Source organism: Drosophila albomicans, chromosome 3, assembly GCF_009650485.2.
Source record: "Drosophila albomicans strain 15112-1751.03 chromosome 3, ASM965048v2, whole genome shotgun sequence".
NCBI classification, from domain to species: domain Eukaryota; kingdom Metazoa; phylum Arthropoda; class Insecta; order Diptera; family Drosophilidae; genus Drosophila; species Drosophila albomicans.
This window is the reverse complement of record NC_047629.2, coordinates 28122783-28141308: the sequence shown is the minus strand read 5'-3', so window position 1 is coordinate 28141308 and position 18526 is coordinate 28122783. Positions and strand designations below refer to the sequence as shown.

The following is an 18526-nucleotide window of genomic DNA, read 5'->3' as shown; positions in this document are numbered from 1 at the left end:
AAGAAATAAAAAAAGATGACAACAAAATAAAACGGTGCTTTAATAACACACAAAATTAAATATAATTCGTTTGAGCCCATAGAATTTACTGACAATAAGCGAATTACCTGCCAAAAAAAAAAGAAGCAATAAACACAAAGATTTTAATGTTTATTTTATTTTGATTCTTTTCCCACGAAATCGCGGTTAGCAGCTACTTTCTAATACTGACTTTTGTCTGAGTATAAGCCACAAATTGTTTAACATGTCTAACATACATACATATATATCAATAATATCATTGTAGTAATAATAATAATTTACTGCTGATCAATTGGTCGTGGCGGGGGTTCCACGAAATCAGGGCTTCGAGCGCGACAACGTTGCTCCAGAGGTTCATTTGGAAGCACCGCTTCACTCAGCTCGATGAGACGATGCAGTGGACACTGCAGTTCGCAGTCAGCCAGCTTCAGCTGCTCCAAGCAACCAAATTCGTCGTTACGGAGAAAGATCTATAAACAAAGAAAGCTCAATTACAATAAAATTTGACAATGCAACATTGCAACTAAAATTCTCTTAACTTTGAACGATAAGAAGGAAAAAGACTTTAGGATCACTTTTGTAAAATAAGTTGTGATTTTGGAATGGAAGTTATGATATATAAAATTTAAGAAATATATAATAATAATTGTAATTTCCCCTACCTCTACATAGTATTCGCCCGTCTGTCGATTCTGATGCGTCTCGAAGATGGCCATCACAGCGAAGCGTGGCATTTGACGCTTCCAAATGCCCAGAGCAGAAAGTATATTGCCCACGGTCCAGTCGTGGCCCGTGTAGATGAACATGCCGCGATCTTTGGGCCTCAAAGTACCCGCCTCTTTGGCCAGCATTTCATCGTACATTTTGCGCAGAAACGGGCCACCCTTGATCTTTTGCATCTCGGGCGTATACGCATTGTAGACGTAGCTCTGCTCGGCCAGAAACTGCATGCGTTTGGGGAAATAATCCTTGGCCCAGACGGGCAGCTTATAGCCAAACTCCTGCTCGGCCAGCAGTGTGATGTACAGCGAATTGACGTCCTCGGCATTCCGCATGGGCATGCCGGTCAAGTTCGACAGCTCGCTGAGCATATCGGCGAAGGGCGCCTGCTCGGCAATCACTTCAGGCAACTTGAATACCTCATCACGCGCCTCAAAGTAACGTGGACATGGTGTTCGCACCAACAACAGCTGCATAAAATAATAGGCCCTTTGTTTTACTCTGTTTTGCAAGTAATTGAGGCTTACGCTTACCGAATCCTGTTCGAGGGGCTCAGATACAATGGGTATGGGCTGCCAGTTAAGCTGTCGATTCCATTCCATCGCCGTGCCACGCGGCTCAAACATGCTCGCCAATGTGGTTTGCAGTGACATCAGAGCTCGAGGCGATGCTGTGGCTTGAGCATGCAATCTCTGGCAGAACAATGTCGGAATTAATATCGAACAGGCTCTGCACACAATGTCTTACTTACGTCTGGTCTATAGAAAGGTCCCATGAAGTCGCCATAGCGACGATGCAGCCAGCGTCCCATATCGAAAAGCTCCTTTTTGCCGCGCTGCACGAGGGTTGATTTAAAAAAACATTTATTTTGAGTAATTAATTGTTATTACTATTACTTGATAATTGCGATAATTTGATTGATATTTCAAAATCTATAATTTTGTACTATGTGAATGTGTATTTTATAAGAAGTTTTCTTGAATGCAGCTACCATTATGGCAAGATTTTTTTTAAAGAAACTTGTTTACTTAACACATCTATTCAAATGTTCTTTAAACATGAAAAATTGTTCTACAAAAATGTAAATGGTAGCAAAATTCTTTTTCAGTGCAGCGAGAACTTCAATTGAATACAAAATTTAGTAAGCAAAATAAAAAAAATAATTGAAAATGCCATTTGAAAAATGAAATTAAAAATAATGAAATACGGTTACTTAAATAACAATTACTGATACAAATTTAGTTAAGCAAATAAAATGAGAACTGATATAATTCATTTTGAAAGGGTTTTGGAATTTTTGCTCACCGATATAAATTTGTTTAATTTTGGTTTCTCTTTACGATCTGATCTCTAATTTAAATTTGTCGATATTTTGTGTTAATTTTATTTTACAGTTTTTGTCTGTGGTTTAGATTTGTCAATTTGTCTTATCTTTACTATCAGATTCCTAATTTAAATTTGTCGATTTTAATTTGTCGATTCTTTGACTGTCTTCACTCTGCTACTCACATTTGTGACATGCCCCCAGCCGGTGGGCTTAAAGTTATCCTTGACGTAGGGATCCCTGGGGAAGGTGTCAACAGGAGTGCGTATGCCATGCCTGAACACAATGTGCACCAATTCGAGTGTGGAGTTTGTTGTGTTTGGCCGCGTCTTGAAGCACTTGGTAGCCGCCCGATGCGCTGCCCATGGCGGCTCTTTGGACTCCACTTGACTGAAGACGCTGATGGCAACGATTGCGAGGACAGCACCAGCGGCCAGAGCACTCATTGTGAGCAATTGTTTACGCGTGCAGCGACCGAATATCATGTTGAAGCTGTTGTCCCTTATATATCCCGAGATTCACGCCAAAATCGAACACACAAACAATACTTTTTGCGGAAGCCAAAAATAAACGCAAAGTCGTAAGTATTGTAAAACGAGATTTTGGATTTTGCGATTTGTTATTCGCGTGTAATGTGAAATTGTCAACGATTTCGATTCGCGGGGAGCGTTTGTGATTGGCATGTGTTTTTGCCAGCGCTGCTGAGACTCAAATAAAACCTAGACAAGTGGATGCGGAGAACTTAAAACGAGATAAATCAACGGCCGATTACATTGTTGTTACGCTTGTTGCTACGCTTATTGCTGTTATTGTTGCTGTTGCTGTTGTTGATCATTCGTCTGTTTGTCGTTGTGTTGCGTCAGTTGACGGGGCGCTAACTGTAAATACGAGCGCAAATACGAGCACGAACACGATCATTAACATGGGTGTGAGTGCGAGAGCCCAGCTGACTTTCCAGTGAAGCCGACACAATTAATTGGTAATCTACAATTATTTTAGTTACTGGTCTCAGTCGCGAATCAAATCAAAATCAAATTCAAAAATGTTACTCTGCTCTATTTTTAGCCTTAACCAGTTTCGCATATCTTTTTTGGATTTCCAACAAACGCATTGTTGTTAATTCAATTACTGCAATTTAAAATCTTTGTTCATTATATAGTACATCTATTCGAAAATAACTTTTTAGCTGTACCAGATTAAATCGATTTTACTGCGTCGATTATATTATATTTTTATGGTGAGATTTTAGTTAGCAAATGAATGCAAATTATTATAATGATGTTTCGGAACAATCACACATATTCATCTTGAGGGTGGGAAATTGATTTGCTTGCAAATTATTGTTGTTTATTAATGTGAATCATGAAGCATTCCGTGTACTTCTGAAGCACATTGTTCCACTTATCACATTTCCGCAAGAATAAATCAAGTATCGATCTTAAAGTAAAATACTACATGCATTTCATATAATGGAGTAAAACTGAAAAATACTGCAAAACCCTCGAAATTGAAATTTTTATTAATGTACTTACTTTTTATTAAGAGATTCATCAAGACACACAGACTTTATCTTCAGCTATAAAATTTATCTCTGAGTCTTATGAAGATTTTTCATAATATTAGTATTAAGCTTAGCGAAAGTGAAAATACAAGTCAAGTTACTTAATTAGCGCTTAAAATAGACACAAGACAAAATAGGTACGAATTTTTTCCCAAGTCACAAAAATATTAACTGCTTAATAGATTTATAATTTTGTGCGTTAACACACATTGCTCTCTTCACGCCGAAATTCAAGTACAACAATCAGAATAATGCTGACAGCTAAAAAAAAAAAAAAACATGAAATAAACTTGTGATATTTTGCACTAATTATTTGGCTGTACACATTTTTTGTTGTGCTCTCGTAGTCTATTGACACTGGGCTAGAGTCATAATTATTTGTGTTGTATTTCGGTTTGTACATTGTTTAAACAAGTTGTTTGGCTTTTTTGTGGCTGCCATAACAATTAGACGCTCTGGCAAACAAATGAATAATATATGAGACCTCTAGTTGCTCTTTACAAAAGTCATATATAGAAGTTTAGATACTACAAGAGCTCACATAAAACTATTAGATAAACTCGTTACAATTTCAGCGCGATTAGTTCAGTGGTAACAACTTTGTAGAATGTATTTTATAGTCGTTAATAGGTTTAAGTGTGGCATTCTTTTTTATATCTTCTACTTGTAGTGTATAAGAAGACATATCCGACCGCAGCTTAATTGCGTTGATTGACAATCTGGTATATTTAACGCTCAATTACATATTTTTAACATAATATAATAATGCCAAATATAGCCTTCGGTAATTTTTTGTATTTTTTCTGAGTAATAATTTGGTATATTTGGTATAGTAATTAATTAGTAATTTATCGGTTTTTTGGTATACAATAGAAACTGCACCTTTTTGTTTTTAATAAAAATTAGTATTGAAACAAGTATCTCACAGTCGAGCACACTCGATGTATCTTTCTTACTTGCTTGATTCTTTAACAATTTGGTTGTGTTTTTTTGGCAGTGGTTAATCAACAGCAACAGGGTTAGCCGGTTGGCTTTTTAACACTCCAATTTCGAGAAGCTCTTGAATTGTATTTTTTGGAATTACCTACACTTCTTGCTAATAGACTCCCTCCCTCGCCTCATTGCTTCTTGCCGTTCACCTAATGGCTAATTAATGCATAGAACCGTTACAATCTGTCAGCCTCAATGTCTTTATATGAACGTAGTAGAACTTCCGAAATATGCAATTAGCTGTTGAAGGAAAAAAAAATACAAAATTGCTCTGAATAACTCGAATTGGTGACATAGACACTGGCGACAGCTCACGTCAAGTGTCTGTAGACTTGAACTTAGAATTGAGTCTGGTTTAATCGTATAGTTTATATAGCTTGATAATTGCCAGAATACCTGAATATAAGTACTCATTTGAAGCATACATATAAATCGAAAAAACAGCGGGGATCACCTAACAGATCAGTAGATCAACAAACTATGAAATTGCCATTTGAATTGCGTCAGCTAAAAAGGCGATAAGAATTTGACAGCAACGTAGGAATTTCCTATCAACAGCCCCAATGGAGAAACAAACTATTCAAATAATAGAAGGAAACTGAAAGTTGAATTAATCATTAAGTAAACTAAATTCATCAAGTTAAATGAAAATGTGAAATACCGGAAATAAGGGAAATGTGCAATGAAATATTTATAGTTTTTGTGTGAAACCAAAAAAAATACTTTTATTTTTAAATTTTTTTAAGAAATGTATACAAAAATTTAAATAAACATGTTTGTGCAGATTGAAGTGATTAGAAATCAATTGAATATATAAAAACGTAATTTCAAACATAAATCACAGAAACAAACTTGGTTTTCATTTATTGTCTAGTGAGTGATTTAAACAAAATTACAACCACAATAATTTAATTCTGATTTGGAATCGATGGAAGTGTGCACGAAAATTGAAAATAAATATGTATGGATATTTTGATATATTAAGTAAATTACCATTAAAATAGTATGCATTTTTTTGTACATTTTAGATTTCTTAAGTAATCGAACTGTTCCAGTACAAGCAAGTACAATAACTTTATAAGAAAACTCATTCAGACCAAACTTGAGATTTATATCATGTGGACATAATAGTGATTATTTAGCATTCAAGTTGTATTCAATACTTTGATATTTTAAGGCAATTTTAATGAAGAATATTATTATTGTATATAAGCATGTATCCGTATAAAACATTTTTTTTTTTAATTTGTATATTTTATTATTTAACTTGTGTTCTGCTAACTTTTTGGCAGCTTGACAAGTTATACGCATATAAAAATTGAAAACCATTAAAAAAAAATGGTAAGCAAATTAAATAAAAAAGTTTTGAATACAACTTAATTGTTTTGCATTAAAGTTACATTTTATTTTATTAGCTAGAAATAAACTTTTCTCTTTCCTTTTGTTTCCTCTTTTTTTTTGGTCAACAATCGCCAGCCACGCCAATTGAACTTTAATCGCTACTCGATGTGACTTTTGTCATTGCTTTATCGTTTAGGCGACAACACACAGCAGCTCAACCTGCCACTCCTCCCCGTTGACGCCCCCTCTTAAACACAATTACCAAAAAAAAAACTGAAAATAAAAAGAGAAAAGAGAAAAGGAGACGCGACCCTAATCCCCACATCCGAATCGAGGCGCGCTTTGTCTCATTGAATAGCCGCTGCCACGCCCACTTTATAGCCCAGCCAAATGTCAGTGTGTGTGTTGTATGGGTATTTAGCAACGCGTGTTCGAAATTTTATGCGCGTCTGTTAGAATTTTCAGCTATTTCAGCGAAAAGACATGAGCAAAAAACAAAAAAAAAGCAAAAGAAAAAAATTGAAACTGGCGTTCAATTTGTCGTACAAATCTTTGAAATGGCTCCGTTGAGAACTATTTCAATGCGTCGAATCAATAAATTTTGTCTGGGGCAATCGCAACGTTTTGTCTGACAATTTGGCTAGCATGTTTTTTGGCGCTCTCATCTCGCCATCAACCGTTGTCGGGTAAACACGATGGTTGCTCTACTCGACTCGACTCGACTCTAATCGTAATTGCATGCCTGATAAATATTAATGTCATGTTCGAAGATCCTTGCTTTTTGGCCATTTGATTGTTTGCTTAATGCCCAACATTTTCCCCACATTTCCTTGTTTCTACACATTTTATGTGCATTCAATGGCAGCTTAGCACGTGGTCAGCCCACTTATGAGTCGTTCCTATTTTTATTCGCATTTCCCAAAAGCAAACAGCAAATACTCACGAACATGTTTGTGAAAATAATTTTATTTGTTTGTTTGTTTTTTTGAGCGCTAACTGCAAATGGCGCAGTGCCGTCAATTAAAGTGAAAGTCATGTTGTAAATCGTTCCACGAACACCCTACAATACTGATAGCTTTGCACAAGCAGCCATATCAGCCACGCGCTTTAAATTCGCACTAGGTGAGGTCAGATAGTGGCCAATAACAAAACTTTGTTTGCGTAAATAGTAAATTTTGATTCTAATTATATGACAATATTCTATTCAAGGTTTATTACGGGAATTTCCATAGATAATCTTATTATTTAATTACCTTTTTAAATAAAGAAAAATAAATTGTCAATATACATATGTTCTATTTAACTTAGTATTCCCAAATAAGAAGAAACGTATTTCATTTTTAATATTTATATTTTTAATATTTTAATATATTATTTTCAACTGCAGCAGATTAAGATCAAAAGGAAAGAAGGATGGAAAGGAAAGAGGAAGTTTCAGTGTGACCAGCTCATTTGTATAACACTTACATATATTAAAATAATCGATATATTGAATTTTTGATTAACAACATATAACCTATTAATAAAGCAATGCATAATTTGAAAAATGGTTGTAACAAAGTTGTCTTTCTGCATTTGATAATAATTCTTTAGCATTTTCTATAATTTTGTTTATTAAAATATGAAATATACCCTATATAATAATGGAAAATTTCATTGAGATTACTATGCATGGCGAAGAATATTTATGTATTCGTCTGTCACTCTTAATGTGATAGACTGAGAAGCCTGCCAGAGGCTGGTAAAATATAATCTCAAATTAATGAGTTGATTTAACTTTTTGGCACAGGTTAATCGCGCTTGTATCATGTGCTTCACAGCAAATTACAACAAATTATACACATAATTGCGCTTTAATGATTGCCCTAGCCACGCCTTTTCCAGCAGCCACATCAACAACAACAACGACAACGCATCAATGCAAAGTAAAATTGTGTGTAAAAAATGTGATAATTAACTTAAGTCCTCTGGGAATTTGCTCTCCCTATCTCTCTCACTCTCTCTCTCTCTCTCTCTCAGACTCTATCACTCTTTGCTGACTCTTGGCAAACCTTTAACCGTCCAACACGGCTCTGTTTAACGAGTATGTGTTCATATATGAGAATATGAGTGCGAGTGAATACTGAGTGCACACTACATACATACATATGTACGTACATAAATACGAATACTCATATGTACATAAACTCATTGTCAGTTAATTATGTAAAATGTCGGGGCGTATATTTTCATTTTATACCAGCAACAGCAACAGTTCTACATAAAAAGGACTTTCCTTTCATTTCAGATACACACACGCGCAGAGATTTTCAACATACTCCTTTGCATTCGACTACAAACAAACATTTATGTGTGTAGGTGCATTATTTTTGTGTGAATTAGAGATGAGCACATCATTAATGTTATAAGCCAAGTCTGTATAGGAATAAATTCCATACTTTCAAAGCTTCAAAGAAATACTTACAAATTGTAAACGAAAGCAACATACTTAAAATTTCAATTCAATTTAATTTATTTATTATTTTATTTATTTATTATATTGTAACATTAATATAGTGTAACATTAGTATATAATAATATAATTTAAAAGAAAAAAATTGGGATTAAATTAATATTCAATAAACTATTTAAGGCGCATTAAATATATCTAGAATAATGTTAAGCATTACTATTTTGTTACATTTCACTATTATTAAATATAAAAAAGTTTGTTTGCAATAATATATAAATTCCGATAAAAAGGTAAACAATTTTAAGAGATCCCTGGGATATTATGTGAGAATATGTTAGTTATGAAGTTAAATATATTCGTTAATAAGTCTGCTTATTGCTTATTATTATCAGTAATTGAATTTTTTTAATGGATAATCGATTGGTTGCATAATCTCACGAGATCATCTCCAGACTGGCTGGCTAATTGTCACCGTGTTCTGTGGTGCAGCTCTCTTATTATTATGATTATTATTATTATTGTTGTTGGTGTTGATGTTGCTGTGTTGGTTGTTGTGGTTTTATAAATTTAAATGATGTTTACACAAGACAGTTGTACAGGTGTCTGAAAGGTTTGAGGTTCGTTGGCCGTGTGAGAGCTTGTCTCTCTCTCTCTCTCTCCCTCTCTCTCGCTCTTTCTCTTTTTGGATGTCTGTCACATTTGGATGGCTTGCACATTTGACTTTCTTCATTTGCTTTGTTAATGAGCGTCTCATAATGCATATAATTAAAAACAACAACAATGGAGACATACACACAGACACACAGTTTAGGGGGAGGAATGGGGGCAATTAGTAATTCTCGTTAGGCAAAGGTTTTTCCTTCCTGTTTTTGCCATCTTCCGTTTGGGATGCATGACAGTTGCTCTCTGTGCTAATCCTTTATAAATAATGCATTAAATGTAGCTTTTGTTGAGAGACATACACTGAGAGATAGATAGAAAAAGGAAGAGTGAGAGTTACTTTTCACAACCGCTTTCGCTTCTCCTGTCGGAAGTGAAGCAAACGAGCCAGATCCTGAGCTGAGCCAAGCTGAGCTCCATTTAATTCAATTTGCATAAAGTGCTTGGCATTTTATTAACCCACTAAACGTAATTTAGGGCCCAGCCAGCCTGCAAAAAAAAAAAAAAAAAACCTAAACCTGAGTCCAGCCTCAGCCACACGCTTCAATTGCCCCGCTGATGAAGTGCTGGCGAAACCAAAGCAACTAACATAACCAACCAACCAAACCTGGCCATCTTCTTACAAAATCCCTCCCTCGACTTGCGCCTATCCCTGGGGCTTTTGCGGCCCCAATTATCGAGGTCCGCAGCGCATCTCAGCATCGCAGCATCGCAGCTTTTGTTGATTTTGCCGACCTTGTGCCTAGTCGAGCGTTAAGTGGACCATTTGCGGTGAGCCTAACGATGAATCCCGCCCTTAGAGTCTCTTAGCTGCTGCTGCTGCTGTTGCTGTTACTGCATTTCAGCTACGAATTTTACGTGGCATTTATGCAAAATCGAGTCAAGTGTATCTCGGCCACTTGAGCTGACTTTGCTAAGAGGCTTGGCTCTCCATTCAAACGGCCCAATATGTCCATTATCCAATACGTTGATGTAGCCAAAGGCTCTTGTCTGCCTTTTGGCTTGAATGGTTTTTGGCTCGCTAAAGTTGATTCAACGGTTTGCTGCTTACAACCGAAGAAAACAGCATCTTCAATTGTTACACAGATTAAGGTAAGCAGTTTTGCAGATAATAATAATCTAATAATCATAATTTGAGAAATTGGTTTGCTTGTTGTAATCTTATTAAAACATTTTACTTTCTTAATTAACCAATGATCTGTAAATGCTTTGTTTATTTGTAAATATGTTATTACATTCATATAATATGTATGTTTGGTATCGAAATAAAACACATGCCACCACATTTTTCTATTAGTATTCTCTATTATTTATGTTTTTTTTTTTAATTATGTGAAATTGAATTTATTTAAATCAAATATGCGTCATAATTATCGTTAATGCGATACTATCTGAAGTAAAAAAGTATATATTGAGTAAAGAATAATGTTATAGCTCTCTATTAGCAATTTAATTAGAGCTACTAATAATTTTGGAATTATTATTCTGTTTTAACATAATTGCAAAAAGGAACAAATTCGTACTCAAAACAAAAAAAATAAAAAATTTTTGTAATTTATCATAAGAAAGAAAAAGTTCCTCAAAATAATCTTTTCTCGAAATATAGTGCTAATCCAAAGCTATAAGAATAATGTTTAAAATTGATTCAATTTTTTTTTCAGAGAATTAGCCACATACATTATTTTGTTACTGACTACTAACTTTACTATAATATTTGTATCCTCTCACTTCTTTGGCAATTCTCAGCAAATAACAATTCGATGATTAATGCTGCCATAAACACTAATTGGTAACCGCTCATGACTCTTATACGTAAAGCACTCGTATGTCTTGACTTGGCTCCCAAGATTTCAACTACGACTACAACACAACTCTCTTTTATTTGGCTGCCCTTTCATGGCCTTTTAGCCAGCTGACTAATGCCACAAATTATGTGCCTAGGCCGAAGTTTTCCCTCTCACTAGACTGACAATGTTTGCAAAAAATTGAGAATAAGAAAAGAAATGGTAAATTGTGCTTTTCGGCTACTTACCCATCAAATTCGTGAAGCGCAAAATATAAAACATAAAATATGATTAAGACATACAAATCCGAATGCCCAAAAAAAAATAAGTGGGAGAAAGTAAGAGAAAAAGGCGAATCACAGAAATGTAGCCAACGATAGCATTTCAGACAGCTGAAATTGAAAGGGAGGCCGAGAAGTAGACTACACAAAGTTGATATGATTGGTTTTCGGGTTGGTTTATGAATTTTGGGTGTCCAAAGGCCTAACGAAGCGTACACGGGGGCAAATGCTGGGCCAAAAACTGACCGCTCATAAATTACAACAACAGCAACAACATCAACATGGCAATGAAATCAACGCATTTTCAGGGAGCGGAGCCCTAAACAAATGAGCAAATATCAGAAGCTATAAAACCATTTAGCCAGATGAGCGTGAAATTTTTCATGGCAATTTTTGGCCAGCATCAACTGTGGCTTTAAACAAAAGATAACCGTTGAGACCACAAATTTGGCAACAACTGTGCGACACTTTATGAGACCGAGACACGCCTACAGAGCAGTCGAATTTTTGGGAACAGCGGTAAATAACATTTAAATAGTAGCACAACACGTACAAGGCCGAAGCGAAGAGCAGGCGGGAAGGTTGAAGGGGGGTTGAACGCATATACAACTTGTGGCAAGAAAGCCTTCTGCCAACGACAACGGGTAGAGTTTGTTTTTCGGCGGTTTCACTTTGGCTCCAGCCTCCTCGCCTGCTTGTTAAGCCTGTCCAGCTGCTGTCGTTGCCATGGCCAGACCAGGCGAAGGACTGACTCTGCTTATGATGCCAGCAGGAATTAAATTTCATTTAATGTGTCGACAGCGGCGAAAACTTTGCGCACACACACATGTGTGTGCTGGCTGGCCAACACATTTGATGATAACAAAAGCAGGTCAAAATTGTGAAACCAAAATGCCGCCCATCAAAGGAATTAGGTTGCTGCTGCTGTTGTTGAATGTTGTTAGTGTTTGCCTGCGGCCTTTGCGGCCAGGCTGTGAGAAAAAATTATGATTATTTTGCGCAATTAACCCAAATTATATATATTTATGTAGTGTAGTCTGAGATTCGCTCGAAGGTCGTCCACGTCGTCATCATCGTCAACTGTGACGCTTTGTGGTCATTTAAGTGCTTTAATTGTGGGTAAACATCTGTTGTTATTACTGCCAAAGGAAGGCAACATAAACATTGCTAATGGGAATTGAGGAACTGCCGTAAAACGAGCCACGACTGGTGCCACACACAACTGGGAATCTACAATTGTTACAAGCATTTGTGAGGCCGGTGGACAGCTGAGGGTCACAAATACTCGACCTAACTCAAGTCAGCCTGCTTTAAGCTAAAAAATAAATAATATGATATTTAATCACCAAGTTCATTTTATTATTTAAAGAGCAAACATGTGTTGGAGTCATCAAATCCTAGACCAACTCAAATTAAACGCTGCATATGAACGACATGTGATCAAATATTGTGTATAAAAGTTTAATAACCTTATTAGGGACTCATGTGGAAACATGTATATGCATATGTTATGTCTAAGTTTATTATTGCATAATTCGCTCAACTCGATTGCTGCAATTTATTTTTATGTCTAAGCCTTCGTTTTTATGGCACTCGTCGAGTCATATCCTCTTCACACACACACACACACCCCTCTTCTATGTCCTTCGTCTCTAGTTGACTTCTCTTCAGTTGATGCGACATTTAGCCCACTTTTACAGCTCGACCTCATTGCCAGCGATTTTCCGCTGTCCCAGGCGGCGTATGCGCAATATTTCAGTTGTGCTTGTTGCTTAAGCCGCCGTCGTCATCGTCATCGTCATCACAATCATAATAATCATCATCAGCCATCTACATCATCATATTCACAACTTAACGTCCACTTCTCCGTCAAACAGGCCGTAAAGTGGCATTTCCGTTGTCGTTCCACATTACTCGTTCTTCGCTGGTTCGTTTCGTTTCGTTTGGTTCGTCTGTTCATTCGCTTGGAGCCAGTGGAGCCTTTTTGTATGCAGCATAAAATTAAATTATTTGTTGCATAAGCCGGCCAACCATCAACGCCCCCGCCCCCCTTCTTCTTACAGTCCACACCGCCGTCCACTACAAAAGGCAACGAGCTATGCTGCAAAGTGCTAAGCCATGAGAAAGTGTGCACTTGAAGCGGCACAAGCCGCATGCTACATAACCCATGACCACGCCCACTTTTTCGGTAGGCAACTGGCGTTGTCGCTGCCGTTGCAGTTGTCGTTGTCGTTGTCGGCGGCAGCACATTATTATACTTTGAGCGGCGCCGAAATCAGGCAAAACTTTCCGTTTGGCCGCTGATGCTGCTACTGCTGCTGCGTACTTTTCCCTTTTTTCCATTTCTTTTTTATATTTGCCATAACAGAAGGCAAAAGGCAGCTCCAAAGAGGGCAACAGTTTTTCCACGCGTTGCACTTTTCAACGTGCACATCGCCTTCGTTTTCATTACATTTCGTTTCGTTTCGTTTCATTCATTTATTCCGTCGCTTGCTGCTTTCATTCATTTCGGAGTCGGCGATTTAATTCGACTTCTGTATCTCTTTTGATCTGAACTCGCCTTTGGCAAGAAAGTCAGCATAACAGTGAATTGCGGCGATGAACTATGCTCTCGCTGTTATTTTGGATATAAAATATATGAACATAAAACATTGAACATTATTTATAATATATTTTTCTAAACAAATCAATAATGATAAGAAAATATGCCTACAGAATACATATCTTTAACTTTTTAAATATATTTCAAAATTTTATAATATTGTCTTTAAGTTAACTATTTAAGAATAATTCGTTCGATTCTTATTGTTAAACGAAAGTCTACTCGTCTGTAATACCCCAATCAAAGGGTATCCAAGTAAACTCACCAAAAGCAATGGCGAACTCTTTGTATAAATTTCACGGATGACGAGATGGGTCCAACATTTCTGCTCGTCTGGCTGCTCTGCGTTTGTTTTTCGAACTCACCTGAGCTCTTTCACCTTGCTCAATACTTTTTTTTCATTCCAGCGGCCGCAATTTCCACTGCTCATTTGCATTTTTAATGAAACCATATAAATCGGCAAAGAGGATACAGTGTGCGTAAGTACGACGGCAAATTATGATCCCGAAGCAAAGTTTTTATTTTCTCCTTTCCACACATGAGCATATCAGAGAAACAAAATATATATTCAAGTATTTTATGTACACGCTTTTCCCAGGTCTCGTCTTTCAGATTTTAAACGCAATTGTCCCAAGAGCTCGTCGCTTATCACGACAGGGAATTTGTGTAAGCAATAAATGCATCGCATAATTTACATAGCCCGATTTATTCGGGACTTAAGAGCTTATTCCAATTCGGCGCTTCAATCATTCTGACCAGCTGCCAGCTTCAAGACAATCCCCGTCTTGTGGTCTGGCAACCCTGGTAGATTTATGTGACCGCAAAAGTTTGCAACAGAGCATAAATTAATGTTTAATTGATGAATCTATATGAGCCTGTGGTCTAAGCGCATTTTTGCTTCATTTGAATAGTTTTTATCAAGTAAAAGAATAATTTGTAGATGTGCAGAATTTCTGAGATAGATAGATATTTTAATTTGGCTACACTTAAAAGTTAAATATTTTAATATATTTAAAACATAAGTGAATTAACGCTGTAAGCAAATAATAAACTGAATGAAAAGTAGCGCTTTAAATTCAAATTAACTAAGCAAGCAGTTCAATTAAAAAGATGTGCGCTGTTTCCAAGCAGTTGAAATGTTGTGCAAGCAGTTTCTCTTCAACTGCTTCGTTGCAGAGCAAGTGTTTTACCAGTAGCTCTCTAACTTTAACAGAGCTCCCGAAAGTATGCAATTGAATAGGCATTGACTAATTAAATTGTAAGTGATGATGAAAAGGAAACTATCCTATAAATAAAAATAATAGCCGCTAAGGATGCGAAAGTCAAGCTTCAAAACAAACGTTTTCATAAGCGTTACTTATAAGTAAGGAGCGCTGACAAAGGCGGAAGAAGTAAGGACCAAGGATAAAATATATAATCAACATCGGTAGCAGCTTCCAACAAATATTATATTATCACATAGCACTTAAACGATAAGTTGGTATTAAATTATAAAAGTCTCCCACAAAGTTCAATACAGTTCAACTTATTGTTATAGTTTACTTTTACCAGCCCAATTAACCTTCAGAAAACTTATTAGCTCATGCTTCGATTTTAACTAGAAGGGTCAGCTATAAAAAAGCAACGAACCGTAAGTTTAGCATCGCAGTTCCATTTGCGTTTTTATCACAGCAACATCTACAATCGAAATCCTTTAATCAATAATGGCCTACAAGTTTACCCTAGTTTGCTGCGCCCTGCTCGGAGCTTCGGCTGCCAGCTATATTCCTCATTCTGACTATCAACATGGTCATGGTCATGGCCATGGTCACGAGGTTGGCTACAGCACTCACACCCATCACGAGGCACCCAAGAAGTGGCACAGCCAGGAGCACGATCATTGGGCACCAGCCCCACAACAGCATTACCATGTGCCTGCTGCTCCAGTGCATCACTGGGCCCCAGCACCACAGCACCACCATGTGGCCGAGGAGCCCCATCACCACCCCAAATACCAGTTCGACTATGGCGTCAAGGATACCAAGACTGGCGACATCAAGAACCAGTGGGAGACTCGTGATGGCGACAAGGTCAAGGGTGGCTATACCATGAAGGAGGCTGATGGACGCACTCGTGTCGTTGAATACACTGCCGATGACCACAATGGCTTCAACGCAGTCGTCAAGCACATCGGACATGCCCACCACGAAGAGCACAAGTCTTACGATCATGGCTACCACGGACATGGACATGGATACGGTCATGCCACCAGCTATGTGGATGTCAAGCAGGATACGGGCAGCAAATGGTGGTAAAATGCTGACAATTGTACTATAAATAATGTTTGTCGACAACTACTCTTAATATATTTAAATAAAAAATAGCAAATTGCATAAAATGCGATCAAAATCAAATTTTCACAACTCTTTTATTAAATACTTAAGATATTTAAATGATAGTTGATAATAAGAATAATAACTGCAATATATTATATTTGGTGTATTCAAAATAGATTATTTAAAAAAGTTAGCATGAACTAATAAGAAAGCAAAGTTACATTTATAAGTATATATTATACTATATATAATTTTTTCTTAGACTTTATATTTATTACTATTTTAGTATGTCAAATGCTAAAATGCTATAAATTATTTTATGTAAAAAAAGACAAGAATTTTCGAAAAAGATGAGGATAACGCATGCAAATACTTGTGATTAAAATAGTTCAATAAAAATTGGAATTAATTATGATGAATTTAAATTATTTCGTTGAATATTAAGTATTTTTACTTATAATATCAGTAATAAAAATAATTTCTCTCGAAATAAAAAATTTATTACCTGTTCAAAGTTTTGATTTGTTTTTTTTTTTTTTTAATTATGAACCTAATTTGCAAATTATTAAAAAAAATATATAATATTAAATAATAGATAGATAATAATTTGCTTCAAGTTATTTCCCTCCAATAACTTTTAAATTAACTCCTCCATTGTTTAAGTGTAAAATTATTGTATAAGAATAAGTAAACGCATTTTCAAAATTAGTTTTTATGGCATTTTAAATGCATTTTGCTAGTTTTTATTTAAATATCTAGTGAGTATTTGTCTGCACAGGGTATTTACAACATTTATCATTTTAGTATCTCAGAATCCTTCGCTCTACCACCATTTGCTGCCTGTATCCTGCTTGACATCCACATAGCTGGTGGCATGACCGTGCTCTTCGTGGTGGGCATGTCCGATGTGCTTGACGACAGCATTGAAGCCATTGTGGTCATCGGCAGTGTATTCAACGACACGAGTGCATCCATCAGCCTCCTTCATGGTGTAGCCACCCTTGACCTTGTCGCCATCACGAGTCTCCCACTGGTTCTTGATGTCGCCAGTCTTAGTATCCTTGACGCCATAGTCGAACTGGTATTTGGGGTGGTGATGGGGCTCCTCGGCCACATGGTGGTGCTGTGGTGCTGGGGCCCAGTGATGCACTGGAGCAGCAGGCACATGGTAATGCTGTTGTGGGGCTGGTGCCCAATGATCGTGCTCCTGGCTGTGCCACTTCTTGGGTGCCTCGTGATGGGTGTGAGTGCTGTAGCCAACCTCGTGACCATGACCATGTTGATAGTCAAAATGAGGAATATAGCTGGCAGCCGAAGCTCCGAGCAGGGCACAGCAAAAGAGGGTGAACTTGTATGCCATTATTGATTAAAGGATGTAGATTGTAGTTAGATGTTGCTGTGATAAAAACGCAAATGGAACTGCGATGCTAAACTTACGGTCCGTTGCTTTTTTATAGCTGACCCTTCTAGTTAAAATCGAAGCATGAGCTAATAAGTTTTCTGAAGGTTAATTGGGCTGGTAAAAGTGAACAAAAACAATATGTTGAACTGTATTTATGTATAAAATAAAGAAGAATAAAAAAATGAAGATAACGCACTGAAATACTTGGATTAAAAATATTTTTTATTTTAACATATTAGTATTTATTTATTATTCGTCTATTTAGACGAAAAGAAACTACTGACTTCTGGGACCTTCAACTCGATCGTCTTAAAAATAATTTAATAAATATATCAATTAATGCTCATAAATTAAAATTGTTTCATAGAATTTAAGGTAAAAAACATATCAGTAAAAAAACAAGTAAGAAAGCTACAGTCGAGTGTACTCGACTGTGATATACCCGCTACCCAATTTGATTAAAAGCAATATATTTTGCGGTATTATTCTCAAAATATACCGAATATACTGCAAATATACAAAAATATACCAAATGGTATATGTGGTATATCGGTATAGTACCGCATTCAAAATATACCATGGACGGCTCAATATAGCAGATTGTCAGCCAAAGCAACTAAGAGCCCTACTAAGTAGGCGTTTTTGCCCATACAAAAGTATTTCTTTAATAACTTCGACAATTTTTATCTGATCGCAACCAAATTTTCAGGAATCATAACTACTATAGCAATTATTATCTATACCAAAAAACTCTAGCTTTAAAATTACGCTTGTTATTCGATTTTTTGATTTGCGGGGGCGGAAGTGGGCGTGACAAAAATTTGAAACAAACTTGATCTGCGTGCAAACATAACAAATACTGTCGAAAAAAAATTATTGCTTTATCTCTTATAGTCTCTGAGATCTAGGTGTTCATACGGACAGACGGACAGACGGACATGGCTAGATCGTCTCGGCTGTTGACGCTGATCAAGAAAATATATATACTTTATAGGGTCGGAGATGCCTCCTTCTACCTGTTACATACATTTCCTGCCGACACAAAGTTATAATACCTTCTACCCTATGGGTAG

General features: G+C 36.5%; 3 protein-coding genes across 3 annotated transcripts; 1 reads left to right on the top strand and 2 right to left on the bottom strand.

The window, feature by feature from the left end:
- Window positions 1-148: 148 nt before the first annotated feature.
- LOC117569632 (prostatic acid phosphatase) lies at window positions 149-2780 on the bottom strand. Its single transcript, XM_034250871.2, has 5 exons — window positions 2251-2780; window positions 1493-1576; window positions 1275-1433; window positions 684-1211; window positions 149-491 (listed from the first exon to the last, which is right to left on the bottom strand). The coding sequence occupies exons 1-5, from the start codon at window positions 2548-2550 to the stop codon at window positions 300-302; spliced, it is 1263 nt and encodes a 420-aa protein (XP_034106762.1). The 5' UTR covers window positions 2551-2780; the 3' UTR covers window positions 149-299.
- Window positions 2781-15312: 12532 nt separating this feature from the next.
- Window positions 15313-16030, top strand: LOC117570083 (histidine-rich glycoprotein-like). Its single transcript, XM_034251524.2, has one exon. It carries the CDS (start codon window positions 15440-15442, stop codon window positions 16028-16030), a length of 591 nt encoding a protein of 196 aa, XP_034107415.1. The 5' UTR covers window positions 15313-15439.
- Window positions 16031-16874: 844 nt separating this feature from the next.
- On the bottom strand, window positions 16875-17411 carry LOC117566513 (cuticle protein 8-like). The gene has a single exon (XM_034246053.2). It carries the CDS (start codon window positions 17409-17411, stop codon window positions 16875-16877), a length of 537 nt encoding a protein of 178 aa, XP_034101944.1.
- Window positions 17412-18526: the final 1115 nt, after the last annotated feature.